General features: G+C 41.7%; 1 protein-coding gene across 3 annotated transcripts in view; it reads left to right on the forward strand.

Annotated features, from left to right (window-relative positions):
- STOX2 (storkhead box 2) overlaps window positions 1-16,034 on the forward strand; it is a 281,677-nt gene extending 265,643 nt beyond the window's left edge. For all 3 annotated transcript variants that reach the window (XM_077477288.1, XM_077477290.1, XM_077477289.1), the window contains exon 4: window positions 14,449-16,034. In XM_077477288.1, coding sequence (XP_077333414.1) covers window positions 14,449-14,647 — 199 coding nt within the window. In that variant the 3' untranslated portion in view covers window positions 14,648-16,034. The remainder of the gene's footprint in view (window positions 1-14,448) is intronic.
- The last annotated feature ends 1,095 nt before the right edge of the window (window positions 16,035-17,129 follow it).

Consider the following 17,129-nt stretch of genomic DNA (forward strand, 5'->3'; position numbering starts at 1 on the left):
GGGCATAGATGAGATCACAGCTGCAGAGGAAACAATAGTGCTGAATCTCCCTGAGCGCCACATGCGTGCCAGTGCACTTTAGCCAGTCTTTGTATAACCATGTTCTAGCATGCAAACTTCTGTTATCAACTCACTCCTACAACAGCCTTGTAGGATGGAATCAATGTAAATGTTGGCCATCCCTATATTCACCCTGAATGTTGCATTATTGCACAATTAGCCCATTACTAATCAATAATTAAATGAAAATTTGCTTTAGCATTTTTAAACAGCAGGATGCATAAAAAGCAATGTTTATTATTTACGTTATTAACAGGTTTCTTTTCTTCCTGCTGCCCAAAGAACATTCAGATATCTTTACAAACAAGTTAAAGAGGTGCCTCCGCCTGTAAATAAAAAAAAAAAAAAAAAATACACACTTACCCAGCGATTTCCTCACCCGACCCATCTCTTTGTCAATCTTCTGGTACAGGCACCAGCATCTTAACTGTGGGCAGCCACACTGCACCCGGTGAATGGTCCCGCAGTCTCCTGGGACCTATGATGTGTCCCAAGAGGCTGCGGAGGAAGGAGTGGGGGGGGTGAACTTCCGCATAGATGGCCGTGGCAATCTGACTGGAAATGGGAGTGGGTACCTGTCAAAATCAGATACCCATTCCCCCCTAAAAAAAAAAAAATCCAAATTGTGGGAAAGCAAAACTTCCACTTTTGGGGGAAGTTCCACTGTAACCGCTTGCCGACCACCTCACGCCGATATACATCGGCAGAAGGGCTCGTACAGGCAGAATCACGTACCTGTACGTTGCCCTTTAAGTGGCGGCCAGTGGGCGCGTGCCACTGGCAAGCTCTGTGAGTCGAACTCGATCGCCGTGGGGATACCCGCGATCGCCTCACGGGGAGGAAGAACGGGGAGATGCAAATGTAAACCAGCATCTCCCCGTTCTGCCTAGTGACGGTGTCACTGATCTCTGCTCCTTGTGATCGGAGCAGAGATCAGTGACCTGTGACACACAGCCACGCCCCCCCCACAGTTAGAAACATGCCCCTAGGGCACACATAACCCCTACACTGCCACTTAGTGGTTAACCCCTTCACTGCCAATGTCATTTACACAGGAATCGGTGCATTTGTATAGCACTGATTGCTATATAAATGACAATGGTTCCAAAAATGTCCGATTTGTTTGCCATAATGTCACAGTCACGATAAAAATTGCTGATCGCCGCCATTTAAAATAAAGAAAAATTATTAATAAAAATGCCATAAAACTATCCCCTATTTTGTAAACGCTATAACTTTTGCGCAAACCAATGAATAATCACTTATTGCGATTTTTTTTTTTCCCCAGAAATATCTAGAAGAATACTTATTGGCCTAAACTGAGGGGAAAAAAATGTTTTTTTTATATATTTTTGGGGGATATTTATTATAGCAAAAAGTAAAAAAAAATTGTGTTTTTTTTATTTTATTTTTTTTTCAAAATTGTCGTGCTTTTTTTGTATATAGCGCAAAAAATAAAACCCGCAGGGGTGATCAAATACCACCAAAAGAAAGCTCTATTTCTGAGGGAAAAAAGGGCGCCAATTTTGTTTGGGAGTCACATCGCACGAATGCGCAATTGTCAGTTAAAGCTAAGTGCGAATCGCAAAAAGTGCTCTGGTCAGGAAGGGGGTAAATTCTTATTGGGCTGAAGTGGTTAAGTAGTACTTGGAATAGGATTGTCCAGAATTTGATGCAAAAAGTAGCATAAGGCCTGTTGCACACAGATGCAGGGCAGCTGATAAGGCAGTACAGCCAGTCCTCCTCCTGTACTGGGCCCCATTGGTCCAAAAAGGGGACTCAGACATCTGCCAAGTAGGAGGGTCGGATGTCCTGCCTCACTGCAGATAACCATCCCTCTTGTGCCTTCTCCTGCAGCGCTGCCAGCTTCTACTCCTCTTTTGGCCTCCAGATGCACTGCAGGGGGATCGGCTTAAGCCAAGAGCGCCACCCGAGTTTGAAAAGTCACACTTGAATGAATAGGAGGCGGCTTTCAGGCACAAAGCAGAGGCTATTTCCAGCGCTAAAGCTCCTGAAAACTGCCCCAGTGTGAAAGGGGTCTAAATGAACAGGAAGCGACTCAGCACAGAGAGCTTCCCGTTCACTATTCTTAGACTACAGAGAAAGGGACAGGTGAATCTATGTCCTTAGTCCCTTTCTCAATCTCAAATTTAATACATCAAGGGTCTATTTAAAGACCCCCAACAAGGCAGTTAAAAAAAAAAAAAATATTAGGAAAAGCAGGCACTCATGCTTTGCTTTCTATAATTTCTGCTATGACTGAGCATCACAGCCGTGGCATGTGTACACTGCCTCTGTTGCTAAAGGCAGTGGTTGGTGGGCGGTAAAATTGCAGCTCAACCATGGAGTTTTTACCAACCCCACGTGTGCATGACTGCACCTCAACCGTAGGGTTTTTAACACCCTCCAACCTCACTTGTGCATGAGTGCATCTCAACCATGGGGTTTTTACCACCCTCCAACCTCATGTGTGAGTCCTAAGGACTCATTAGCACAGGTACTCTGGCTGTGCGAATGAGTGGTTTGTTCATGTGGCTGGAGCCGCCTGTTTACTCTTAACGAGACTCAACATCTGTACGAATACAGCCACAAGTCATAATTTGGCAGGTGTGGATGAGTGGCCCTAAATGCACACTGTTTTTGTTCAGGGCCATACGCCTGTCAAATTAGGTCCTGTGGCTGTGTTCATACAGCTGCCGCTTTCCCATAGAGTAACAAAGGCTCTCTGCACACAGCTCCAGCCACATGCAGTGAGGGGGAAAAAGGCATTTCAAAAAAGTTATCAATTTAACCCTTGTTGGCAGAGGTCAGACGTTTCTTGTAGTTGACTACCAGGTTTGCACACATCTCAGGAGAAATTTTGTCCCACTCCTCTTTGTAGATCCTCTCCAAGTCATTAAGGCTTTAAGGGTGTCTGGTAATTCCAACCTTCAGCTCCCTCCACATATTTTCTATGGAGAGTAAGGTCTGGAGACTGGCTAGACCACTCTAGGACCTTAATAGGCCTCTTCTTGAGCCACTCTTTTGTTGCCTTGGCCATGTGTTTTGGGTCAGCTGGAATTCCCACCCATGACCCATTTTTAATGCCCTGGCTGAGGGAAGGAGGTTCTCACCCAAGATCTGATGGTACATGGCCCTGTTCATCATCCCCTTGATGTGGTGAAGTTGTCCTGTCCCCAATGCTTAATGTTTCCTCCTCCATGTTTGATGGTGGAGATGGTGTTCTTTGGGACGTAGGCAGCATTCCTCCTCCAAACATGTCTAGTTGAGTTGATGTCAAAGAGCCTGATTTTGGTCTCATCTGACCAGAACACTTTTACCCATTTCTCTGAATCATTGAAATGTTCATTATCAAACTTCAGACTGGCCTGCACATGTGCTTTCTTGAGCAGGTGGACCTTGCGGGCGCTGCAGGATTTCAGTCCTTCACGGCATAATTACCAATTGTTTTCTTGGTGACTATGGTCCCAGCTGTCCTGAGATCAATGACAAGATTTTCCTGTGTAGTTCTGGGCTGATTCCTTACCGATTTCATGATCATTGAAAATCTTGCATGGAGCCCCAGACTGAGGGAGATTGACAGTGATTTTTTGTTTCTTCGATTTGCGAATAATCGCACCAACTGTTCTCACCCTTTCACCAAGCTGCTTGGCATTTGGTCTTTTTAGCCCATTTCAGCCTTGTATAGGTCTACAATCTTGTCGCTGACATCCTTGGACAGCTTTTTGGTCTTGGCCATGGTGGAGAGATTGGAATCTGATTGCTTGTGTGGACAGGTGTCTTTTATACAGATAACAAGCTGAGATTAGGAGCACTCTCTTAAAGAGTGCTCCTAATTTCAGCTTGTTGCCTGTATAGAAAACTGGGAGCCAGAAATCTTGCTGCTTGATATGACATGGGATCAAATACTTATTTCACTCATTAAAATGCAAATCGATTTATAACTTTTTTGAAATTCGTTTTTCTGGATATTTGTGGTGTTCTGTCTCTCACTGGTAAAATAAACCTACCAATAAGATTATAGACTGATCATTTCTTTGTCAGTGGGCAAACATACAAAATCAGCAGGGGATCAAATACCTTTTACCCCCTCTGTAAATAAACCACTGATTCACACTGTGCAGACCACAGCACCCATGTGAATGAGCCCCAATGCCCCATTCACACACACAACTTTAGCAGGAATGTTGTTGTGTTTGTGCCAACCAATAATAATTTTAGTGTATTTTTAGCAAAAATTTAATTTGATATTTTTGGGCTGGGCCATTTTAGGTAGGCTGCTCTAACAGCAGCCCTGCACGGATGTAATAACTCAAGATCTTGTTGACGGATTCTGAGTAAAATTCTTTTTTTAAAGATCCCGCATATATGCGCATATACAGTATTTCACAAAAGTGAGTACATCCCTCAAATTTTTGTCAATATTTTATTATAACTTTTTATGTGACAACACTGAAGAAATTATGCTTTGCTACAATGTAAAGTAGTGCGTGTACAGCTTGTATAGCAGTGTACATTTGCTGTCCCCTCAAAATAACTCAACACACATCCATTAATGTCTAAATTGCTGGCAACAAAAGTGAGTGCACCGCTAATGCTGCGTACACACGACCGGACTTTCCGGTAGAAAAGGTCCGACGGTCTTTCGACTGAGTTACGACGGACTTCCGAGCGAATGGACTTGCCCACACACGACCAAAGTCCATTCGTTTTGACCGTGATGACGTATGATGGGACTAGAAAAGTAAGTTCAATAGCCAGTAGCCAATAGCTGCCCTTGCATTGTATTTGGTCCGTCGGACCAGCATACAGAGGAACAGTTTTCCAGATAGAAATGGATTCCGTCGGACAGATTTGAAACATGTTCTATTTCTAGGTCCATCAATTTTTGAAGAAAAGTCCGATGAAGCCCACACACGTAATATCTGACGGAATGATTCCGTTTGACCTTTTCTGCCAGAAAGTTCGGTCGTGTGTACGCAGGATAAGTGAAAATGTCCAAATGGGGCCCAATTAGCCATTTTCCCTTCCCAGTGTCATGTGACTTGTTAGTGTTACAAGGTCTCAGGTGTGAATGGGGAGCAGGTGTGTTAAATTTGGTGTTATTGCTCTCACGCTCTCATACTGGTCACTGGAAGTTCAATATGGCACCTCATGGCAAAGAACTCTCTGAGGATCTGAAATAAAGAATTTTTGCTCTACATAAAGATGGCCTAGGCTATAACAAGATTGCCAAGACCCTGAAACTGAGCTGCAGCATGGTGGCCAAGACCATACAGCGGTTTAACAGGACAGGTTCCACTCAGAACAGGCCTCACCATGGTCGACCAAAGAAATTGAGTGCACTGCTCAGCATCATATCCAGAGGTTGTCTTTGGGAAATAGACGTATGCATTGCTGCAGACGTTGAAGGGGTGGGTGGTCAGCCTGTCAGTGCTCAGATTATACGCCGCACACTGCATCAAATTGGTCTGCTTTTCTGTCGTCCCAGAAGGAAGCCTCTTCTAAAGATGATGCACAAGAAAGCCTGCAAACAGTTCACTGAAGACAAGCAGACTAAGAACATTGATTACTGGAACCATGTCCTGTGGTCTGAGACCAAGATAAGCTTATTTGGTTCAGATGGTGTCAAGCATGTGTGGTGACAACCAGGTGAGGAGTACAAAGACAAGTGTATCTTGCCTACAGTCAAGCATGTTGGTGGGAGTGTCATGGTCTGGGGCTTCATGTGTGCTTCCAGCACTGGGGAGCTACAGTTCATTGAGGGAACCATAAATACCAACATCTACTGTGACATACTGAAGAAGAGCATGATCCCCTTACTTCGGAGACTGGGCCGCAGGGTAGTATTCCAACATAACGACCCCAAACACACTTCCAAGACGACCACTGCCTTGCTAAAGAAGCTGTGGGTAAAGGTAATAATGGACTGGTCAAGCACAAGCATATATTCAGACTTAAACCCTATTGAGCATCTGTGGGGCATCCTCAAACGTAACACCAGCTCTCTGATGTCATGGAGGAGTGGAAGAGGACTCCAGTGGCAACCTGTGAAGCTCTGGTGAACTCCATGCCCAAGAGGGATAAAGGGGTTGTAAAACCTCATGTTTTTTCACCTTAATGCATCCTATGCATTAAGGTGAAAAAACTTCTGTCACTGGTGTCCACACAAAATATTGACACTTTAGGCTCAATTTGGACATTTTCACTTAGGCTCCATGTACACGGGAGGCTGAGGCAGAGTCCTCTGAACTTTTTTTTTTTGAAAGCTTGAAACCGGCATTTAGAAACACGCATTTAACCGCGTTTGTGTCTAGAATCGTAATTAGTAAGGATAATATCATAAGACCCTCCCCAAGCTCAAAAAAAGGTTTTATTTAACTATTTTCAGACATTTTGTGAGACCAGAGTGAGTAGCAGCAGCAGTGTCCTTGTATTTGTCGCCATTTCTGTACTACTGGACCCATCCATTGATCACGCAGCACCTCTCTGTAGGAAATTTTACCAACATGTACATACGTGTTGGTAAAATAAAAAAGCTGCATACCTACCCCAATAAAAAAAAAAAAATTTTACACCCATGTGCATTGCCTCCTTTGACATGGTTTGGCACAGTCCGACACGCGTGTGTTTTAATGTCCAAAAAAGTGGGTACCTTTTTAAAAACGCTTATAAACGAAAACACAGCTAAATGCCAGTAGCGCGCTTAACGTCTGAAGCGTGGAAATCTTCGGAGGCTGTTAAACGCAACTGCCTAAAAACTACTGTAAACTAAACTACGTACATAAGATAATATTGAATGAGTTCAGGGGCAGTTGAAAAAAGCACCCAACTGCCTCTGAACATGCGTTTAGCAGCAGCAGTTTACATGGGGCCTAAGGGGTATACTCACTTTTGTCGCCAGCGGTTTAGACATTAATGGCTGTGTGTTGAGTTATTTTGAGGGGACAGCAAATTTACACTGTTATACAAGCAGTACACTCTTTACATAACATTGTAGCAAAGTGTCATTTCTTCAGTGTCACTTGAAAAGATATAATAAAAAAATTTACAAAAAATGTGAGGGGTGTACTTTTGTGAGCTACTGTGCATGCGCAAAATTCTTCATCTAATTGCCAGTGTTGCAGTATACACGTAAATTGCTGCACTCAAATGTAAAATGTTATATTTTTATTTCACATTTCCGTACTCGTCGCTGTATTACTGATCCTTACGCAGTTGTGTGCATTGTTTTATAAACAACAATGCATCTACATTCTGATCAATGAAAAGGGTGGTGCTTTTTACTTTGCGTGCAAGAGGCCTAAATGTAAGGAAATGTTTTACTAGGCAGTGTAACTTCCCAGCAATGGGGTTGATTTACTAAAGGCAAATCGACTTGCACAAAAAGTGCACTTGGAAGTGCAGTCACTTTAGATCTGAGGGGAAGATCTGAAATGAGGGGAGGCTCTGCTGATTTTATCATCCAGTCATGTACAAGCAAAAATTTCAGTTTTTTATTTTCCTTGCATGTCTCCCTCAGATCTACAGCAACTGCACTTCCAAATCCACTTCTAGTGCAAAGTGGATTTGCCTTAAGTAAGTAAACCCCAATATCATCTTAAAGTGGTAGTAGAGCCACATTTTAAAAACTTGCTTTCAGTCCCTTCTGTCATAAAAGCTTCCCCCTGCCTGTTAACGGTCATGTACACCGAGCCATGCATTTGTGCAACTTGGCGTACACTTACGGCCCCTGATCTGTGCAACGGGGATTTGACTCCCGCACATACACAGGAGTGATGGCATCGTGACTTGGCCATTCAAGCGGTTGGAGACATGGAACCCGGATTGAAGACCCGGCAAAGATGAAAGCACCTGAGACCTTCTGGATTGATCACACCGCAGCGCTGGAGGGCTTCTTTGACAGGTAAGTCTGCCATAATGTACTAATCTGCTGTGCATACTAGCACATTATGGCATATAAAGTACCTGTAGGAGCGCCTTTAAAAAAAAATATATATATATATATATATATAATATATATACTTATACTGGATTTTACTACCGCATTAATGTGTAATAGACAAACCTCATGTGGCACATAGGAAAATTGTGACATACAATACATAAAAATATTAGATAATTACACTGAAGCCTGATTTCTGTCTATGTTGGTGTAAAGTATGATATTTTGCACTTTAAAGCTATGGTTTAATGGACATAACATCCAAATAACTAAACATTAAAGTGATAAATCATCTGGCATAATGGCGGTCTCCTCCAAAAACTAAAACATTTAAAAATGATTCTAGCGTTTTTTGGAGTTTATATGTATGAAAGAAAAAATGATCAGCCTAATTTAATTTTATTAAGGTATATAAATGTCTTTTTGTGTCTAATTGCCCATTTTTTTTTTATGAAGGCAGGCAAATCTGTTTACATATGTCTGGGATGTGCATTAAGAAACGTTTGTTTACCCGAATGATGCCAGTTGGTCAGTCTGCACACCTGAAATGGCTATTGTTTCTTAGGTTACCGACTACAGTATCTAGTATACTGATATTTCTTAACCCCTTCAGCGCCAGCAGAATTTACCCCCTTCCTGGCCAAAGCACTTCTTGCGATCCAGCACTGCGTTGCTTTAACTGACAATTGCGTGGTCGTGCGACGTTGCACCCAAACAAAATTGATGTATTTTTTTCCCACAAATAGAGCTTTCTTTTGGTGGTATTTGATCACACCTGCGTTTTTTATTTTTTTGCACTATAAACAAAGAGCGACAATTTTGAAAAAAAAATATTATTACTTTTTGCTATATCCCCCTAAAATATATAAAAAAAAAACAATGTTTTTCCTCGGTTTATACATATTCTAAATATTTTTGGTTAAAAAAAAAAAAATCGCAATAAGCAATTTATTGATTGGTTTGTGCAAAAGTTATAGCGTTTACAAAATATGGGATAGTTTTATGGCATTTTTATCATTTTTATTTTTTTTTTTAAATGCCAGTGATCAGCAATTTTTATTGTGACTGCGACATTATGGCAGACACATCAGACATTTTTGACACATTTTTGGGTACCTGGGCCACTCAAAGCACTCAATTCTTATGAATGTAACCCATTAATGACAGTTCAAAACATCGTTGTTACAGTGATCAACACTGTAAAAGCAATCAAGGTGTAGAAAAAAAAATGGTGATCCTTGACTGAGCGTCTCTGATGAAAGTATGCAAAAAAAGAGTAACACAAATTTTAAAAAAAAATGTTAAAAAAGAAAAACTCCTAAGACATTGAATAAAAAATGATTTACATTTTAGTTTATTTTTTTAACATACTGTCCCCAGTCAATATCCCTGATCACTGTCACACCAATGACACTGTACTGGTGACAGTGTGTAAAAAAAAAAAAAAATCTTGAATTTCTTCTTACAAAAAAAGTCAACTTCAAAAAAACTCACCATGCCTCTTACTACATACCGACTGTCTACTTTCCAAAATGGGGTCAATTTGGGGGTATTTGTACACTGTCTTGGCATTTTTAGGACCTCAATAAATTAGGCTGTAAGGACATCAGGATTGATCAATTTTCAAATATATATACTATAGTTTGTAGACACAAACCATTTAATATACACTTATTGGGATTTATTTTTATCAAGGACATGTAGCAGAATATTTTGTCCTTAATGTATGAAGAAATGTAATTTATAGGATATTTTTTTATAACAAGTAGAAAATATATTTTTTCCACCTCCATCGACAGACACGGAGCCTCCTTAATCTTTACCATTGGGCTATATTGCCTCTGCAGTAGTAGGACTAGGCAGAACATAAAACTTGGCTATGCCCCATGGGCTATACTCAGTCAGTATATAACCCCTTCCCTGCTCTAGGTATTTAGTTTTTCTGTCCAGTCAGGAGTAAGGACCTAGCTTCTTGGTGGGATCTTGTGGTCCTAACAATGTTTTTCTCCTTTCATGCATCTTTTTGTTCTCCTGGGAGATCTACAATCAACTGCCGGGCTGGGAGATGGACTGGATAATCTAGATTCAGTTGTCTTCCCAGTTTGACCAGTGAGCACGGGCAGACTGTAGCTACACGCTAGGTTGGCCGCAGAATAGCCTCAATGGATGGAGGCTGGCCCTCGAGTTAAACGTCTTGCATGGTCACATATACGACCAGACTTTGGTCCGAGTTGGAACATCCTCCTTGCTGACAGCCCTCTACTTCAGTGGCGAGGGGTTCTGTCTGGAGCGATACACGCATCCATGGAAAGTTAAGTACAGTCCCCCCTCTCCTCCTTTGGATGGGGTGGGGTGGGAGCAGGTATGGTCAGACCTGCCTGCGGGTTCCCTCCTCCCATGCCTCAGTTAAGCTGGGTTTTCCTGATCTACATTGCCTGCTAGTATGGGGCACTATCTAGAGTCTGGTGGGGGTCCCAGTGCAGAGGTTCCTCCATCTCACCTCCACCCCCTTCTGTGAGTGTTACCGGGGGGGGGGGGCTGTTGTGCCAGTGTGGGTACAGTACCTGGAAGAGGGTGCAGCGAAGGTTTCTGTGGACTCTGAGAACAATTTGGCAGCATTCAGCAGCCTTTTTCCCCTAGTCTGGCTTTTATCTTTGGCTGGCGACCATGTTGCTGTAGTCCATATCACAACGGCCATTTTACATTAGTCTGGCGTGATGCTGAAGATTGACAGAGCTGTGCAGGCACAGGCCGAGAGGGTCACGTAATCTACAGAGCTTCTGGGCCCTCCTCTTTCTCCTAGGATACATATAGGACACATGGCATGCTGACTGCACCGTTCCAGCGTTCTCCAGTCTGGTGTGGTAAGACAAAAATTTTATAGTCTGCAAATCCAGCTTTTGTCTGACGGAAAAGTGAAATTGCCTGTCAAAAGCACTGTACTAATTGTAAGATTTGCAGACGATTGGTCGTCGTAACACACTTGACGTCCAAAAAGCAAAGCGTGTGTGTATAGGCCTTAGCCTGTTTGGAGCGATAGCCTGTTTGGGGCTACCCTGGATGATCATCATTAGGGTGTCACGGGGGGGAAGAGTACCTTCCTGGCACAGTCTAAGAAACTGAAGGGGCCTTGTAAATGTGGGCCTTCTTTCTCAGCTCATAAGAGATTATTTCGGGCTCCCGGGACTGGAGACAACGTAAACAGGTCTCTCAAGTCTTTCCCGGACAGTTCAAAGCAGTCTTGGTCTGGTAGGCCTAGAGCTGGCTTTTCCAGTACCGCAGACAAAACGCCTTCAGCATAAATGTCTGCCCTCACCCATAATTGGGGTGGGGGGACATCTTCCCTGGTTTCCAGCTTCGCGGACCTCCTTCGTGAGCATCAAGGGGATCCACGAGATGATCCTTTTCTGGGGTACCAAAGAAGGGGGACAGAGTTTGTTCATTTTCGGGGGGCCCTGAGTTTGAGTCTTCTTGTGTGAATATAATTTCTGCAAAGGTTTGGGTGAAGTCCGAACTACCCAAAGTCCTCTCTATCCCCGTCCAGGAAATTGATTTACCTGGGTCTGACTCTGGATTTAATACTGAACAGGATAGATTTTTTTTTTTCTACTCAAACTTTGGCTCCTTCAGCAGGTTTGGTTCAACAGGAAGATACTGAGGTTCATGGCGAAGTCACGGGCTCATCTGGTAGACGCCATTCTAGTGCCATTGTTGGGCCAACACCTCCCTCTTCTTCCACAGTGCCTGCGAAGGATCAAGGGCAAAGTCTTCTGGTCATTCTGGTGGCCGTAAGCTTCCCTTGGGAGCTACCGCTCAGAGAGGACCAGTTGTCCCAAGGGCTGAGCTTCCATCCTGCTTTACAGTTGCTGGTCTTGGTGGCTTGGCTGTTGAAAACCAGGTACTGAGGGATAGAGGTTTGTCTGGATCAGTGAACCCTACTATGTTGAAGGCAAGTCGACTTCTAGCAAGATATACCATCGTACGTTAAAAACTTACATTTCTTGGTGTGAGTCAATTGGCGCTCATCCTTGCTCCTTTTCTATAGCTGGGATCCTGGCCTTCCTTCAACGAGGGGTTGAACAGAGGGTGGTTTTGAGTACCATCAAGGGCCAGGTGTCTGTCTTGGCAATCTTCTTTCAGTGACCCCTAGCCACGCACTTTTTTTTTGTTGTTTAACTAATTTTTATTGTTTTGCAAAGACACAGAGCATTATAAACATACTGAAATACAGAAGTATACATATTTGGCAGTTACAACATATTGCATTATAACTGTATACCTTTACATAATCCATTACCCAAATATCTCCCTTCCCCCACCCATACTAATGGTAAGATTTGCGGACGATTGGTCGTTAGACAGGGTAACCATTCGTAACCGGTCGTTAGACAGGGTAACCGTGCCAAGTTTTTTAAAACGTGGAGGCCCTGGCTTCAAAGGATGAATGCCCCAGGAGGAATAGTAAAGACAGAATAAAATATAGTCTGAATATGTCTTAGGTAGGTTTGTGCTGATAACTTTTGACTGATGGTTTTAAGATATAATGACAGCCACGCACTCTTTAGCCCTTGTACACACAGTCGGAGATTCCGATAACCAAATCCATCGGAGTAATTCCGACGTATTAATTCTGGAGGTCCGGAAGTGATGTTGCATAAACACGGTCGGACTAAGTTGTTGGAAAATCCGATTGTACATAACGTGATGATGTTATTTCGTTACGACGGGACTACGTACAGGCTAGTAGCCAATAGCTTTGGTCTAGGAATTTGATCTGAGCATGCGTGGCACTTTGTCCGTCGGAGTAGGCTACACATGATCGGAGTATGTCCGATCGGAGCATTTTGTCGGAAAATTTTACCGGCAAGTTGGAAAAGTTGGTCCGTTGTATATTCCGACGGAAACAGTCCGATGCAGACCACACACAGTCGGAATATCCGACAAAACGGTCCGATAGGAAACATTCCATCGGAATCTCCGACCGTGTGTACAAGGGCTTAGTTCGTAGCTTTATTCAAAGAGTCTGGCATGTGGCTCCGTCTGTATTGTCTCTTTTGCCACTATGGGATTTGAACTTGGTACTCTGTTCTCCAGAAACCTCCATTTGAGAATATTTGTGAGATTCCCTTACCTACATTGTCCCTGAAGTGGCATTCTTGGTGACTATTATATCTGCCCGTAGGGTGTCGGGGTTAGCGGCCTTATCCTGTTACACTCCCTATTTGGTGGCCCACAGAGATAAGGTGGTTATTCGTCCCTGTCCATTGTTCCTACCTAAAGGGGCCTCGGACTTCCATTTAAATGAGGACATTGTGTTGCCTTCCTTGTGTCCCAAGCTTGGCTCATCCCAAGGAATTTGCTTTGCATACCTTGGATATGGTTGGTGTGATTCAGATGTATCTGGTACCCATGGAGTCCTTTCGGAGCTCAGACTCTCCTTTTGCGGTTACACAAGGACCAAGGAAAGGGGTAGCTGCTTCTTTGGCTACAATCTCTGAGGGGATCAGACAGACTGTGACTTAGGCCTATTCTATTAAAGGTTGTCTGTGCATACCTTCACTAAATTCTAAAGTAGATATTTTGGCATCTGCGGAGGCTTCTTTTGGCTGAAAGGTTTTGCAGGCTGCTGTTTAAGATGGGTGCTTTTCTTTAAAAAAATTCAGATTGGGCTCCTGTGTCCTGTTTGAGCTCCTGTGACATGGTTAGGGTTCTTGTGGTTAGCCTTAAGTTATTTTCCCCACCCCTCATTCTCCTTTTGGACATCCCAATAGTCAAGATTAAGGAAGCGCTGTTTGCCTCACCGAACTAAGGAGAAAATTGGATTTTTGTACTACCATAAAATCCATTTCTCTGAGTTTATTAACGGACACCACACCCACCCCTCTATGGAGTTTTGATACTTCTAATACTGCTTGCTACTAAATTGAATACCTAGAGCAAGGAAGGCATTATATACTGACTCAGGACGGCCCATGGGTCGTAGCCAAGTTTTATGTTCTGCCTAGTCCTAATGCAGAGGTAGATATAACCCACTGGTCAAGACTAGGGAGGTGCTGTGGCCGTCTATGAACTCTGAGAAATTGATTTTATGGTGAGTACAGAAATCCCTTTTTTTTTTTTTTTCCCAGAATTTTTTGTTCTTTTTTTAGTTTATAGCTCAAATAATAAAAACCCCATAAGTGATCAAATACCACCAACAGAAATTTATTTGTGTGAAAAAATGATATACATTTCATTTGCGTACACTGTTGCATCACTACGAAATTGCCAGTTAAAGTAGCACAGTGCTGAATAGGCAAAAAATGGCCTGGTCATGAAGGGGGTAAAACCACCTGGAGGTCATGTGGTTAATAAGCTGGGATAAATGACAAATGGAATCTGGTTAGGGTAAGTGAACGAATTAAATCATTGAACGAGTGCTAAGTTTTTGCTTTACTTTTCAGGACACGGGAAAGCCTGGCTTCCAATACTTCGAGTATTGTGGAAAGTAACAGACGGCAAAATCCAGCTCTGAGTCCTGCCCATGCTGGTGCTGGCCCAGCTTTTAACTTCCGAACATCTGCTGCAGAAACTACAACAACGGATGCTGATAAACTACAGAAACCCACTAACTGTTTGCAAGCTTCTGTAACTAGTGTTTGATAGCCGCTCAGCCTCAAATCTTGTTCTGTCTCATCCTCTACAGCAAAGTTTACTACACTGGGACCGATGTTTACATCTCTTTACAAGCAAGCCTCACATCCACAGCTTTTGTGTCTTTCTAAAACTGTGCTGCTAATTAGCCCAGGGGGCAACAACAAGAACAAAATACCAACTTGTTGCATTTTATTTTATTATTTTTTTTAGTTATTTTTATCTTATTTTTTTTTTTTTCTTGCCCTCATTACTTTAAATCACGTAAAGCTCAGTAGGAAGTGAATTACAGTAGAGGTTAATATGCACATTATTCTTCATGTAACTGTAACAGAGCACATTCAGGAGTCTAGACACTGTAATAATTTTTTTTTCTAAGTTATGTTTGTGATGCTGTGCGGCATACAATGATCAGTACTTCCTTTAAAGCAGCGGTGCTCGGTAAAAAAAAACAAAAAAAAGGAAAAAAAAAAAACAACAACTTTGTAGATTAGCAGAACAGTTTTTATTCTGTTCTGTGTCCTCCTTAGTTATAAAGACAGAGAGAAAGAAAGTCTATTTATTTTTACCAGTGTAAAAAAAAAATGTTAAATGACCTAATTTTAAACACATATATATTCCTACTTAGTGCCCATGATGTTAAGCAAATGTGAAGAACCAAAATACAACACCATATCACTCTGCAATAACTATTGCTACATCTGTGCTTCTTTACCTTCTTCTACAAGTCAGTGTGCTTCACATATGAATATAAAAATGTATTGGATGTGTTGTTCAGGGATCTGCATGCAGTATACAGAATGACAGTTGTGTTACTCCTTGCTATAACAATACGTCATTAATAACACAGTATTCTCATAATTCAGGCAAACAGAATAACAGTATCACAAGTTTAATGGGAAAAAAAATACCCTGTAGAAAAAAAATTTCCTTGGTCCTAATATTTAACAGTTTCTGACTTTGGAATATTGGTGCTTGGAGTTTTTTTTTTTTTTTTTTAAGACAGGCTATGAATTTGTGAGCAGCGAACTTCAAGAAGTAAATCTTTGGTTATAACGAATTTCTATGAAAAAAGTAAAAGCTGGCATAGCTTACATCTAAGCTAATGGAACACATTGCCCAAGTAAAAGTGGGTGAAATAATACCATGATGTGTTGAGTTACATCTGTGGGTGTACAGTGAGAAAGCGATTGCTGCACATCATCAACTCATAATCACACAGAAGTGTTGCTATAATTTAATAACTTGCTGATATTTATACATAAACCATTTCATTGTAATTAGTGTTTTCTGACAGCATTTTACTGTCATGATGTTGCAACCTATTGTTTTGATTTTGCAGGGAAGAACTATTGTGAAAATTAAATTAAAGCACTAATAAACCCAAAAGCAAACATTTTTTTGTTTGTAGTTTTCCAATTCTTAGAGATTTGTTATCTGCATTTGTTTTCTTTTTTAGGCTTTCTTTCCTTTACTTTCACCTGGTGATCCAGCCAGTAAGTCTATTTTTTTCAGTAGAACAATCCAATGTAAGTGTTGAGACAAACGATTTACCACTGCTTACCATTATAAACTTTTATTTATTCATGTAAAGCCTTTATTCCAGATGTATGCATGTACATCAAACACTTTCCTCCATCCAGACTGATAATGCTGTCCAAATCTGCTCCTTCATCCAGAGTGGAGACACTCCAAAGGCCAGCACACACTATAAGGAAACTGGATGAATGATCTTCTGGTTTTCCTCAATGTTATACATCAAGTCAAAATTAAGGATGATATGAATTGTATGATAATTCTCATATGATAAAGGCTTTTTTATGCTGATATATATATATATATATATATATATATATATATATCTCTATCTCTAATTTTTCTTGTGCAAAAACCATACACGTTAAATTAATCGTTGGTTATATTCCCATTACAGAACATTTTTTGAGCTTGTCCCTTCTGAAATTTTCTTTTGGAAAGTCTGAATTGGATGTCCAAAAGTTGTGTACACCCTATACGAAAATTGAACAATCATGCCTCATATGGATTTTTTTCTTCCAATTTTCTCATAGTGTGTACCCCAATGAATACAGTAGATATGTTACTGGCCAGATCACAGGGTGAAAGCACAGGTGGAAAAAAGCAAAATGAATGCAGCCACCACAAGGATTGGTAATCTGCAAAATGTTACATTTTTGGTTTGGGGTTTAATACCGATTTGTTTGGCATGGGGTCAGCACTGAAAGGCAGTAGGTGGCTAGTAACCTAGTAAGAGCTGCTGACCTTTGATCACCTCAGATTTTTAAAATGATGTCCGCTATATTACAGTTGCAAAGGGATTTGCCACATGTTTAAGAGAAAACACATCCCCGACTAAGCCCCAAGGGGCTCTGTTTTTGACAACCAGCTTTCAATGCCCATCAGCTACTTGGCATTTTCAAACAATGTAGCTGTTGAGCTACCTATTGCTATACGTATGACTGTACTAACCAGA

Source organism: Lithobates pipiens, unplaced genomic scaffold, assembly GCF_037356315.1.
Source record: "Lithobates pipiens isolate NorthernLeopardFrog02 unplaced genomic scaffold, aLitPip1_a1.2 Scaffold_13, whole genome shotgun sequence".
Lineage (NCBI taxonomy): Eukaryota > Metazoa > Chordata > Amphibia > Anura > Ranidae > Lithobates > Lithobates pipiens.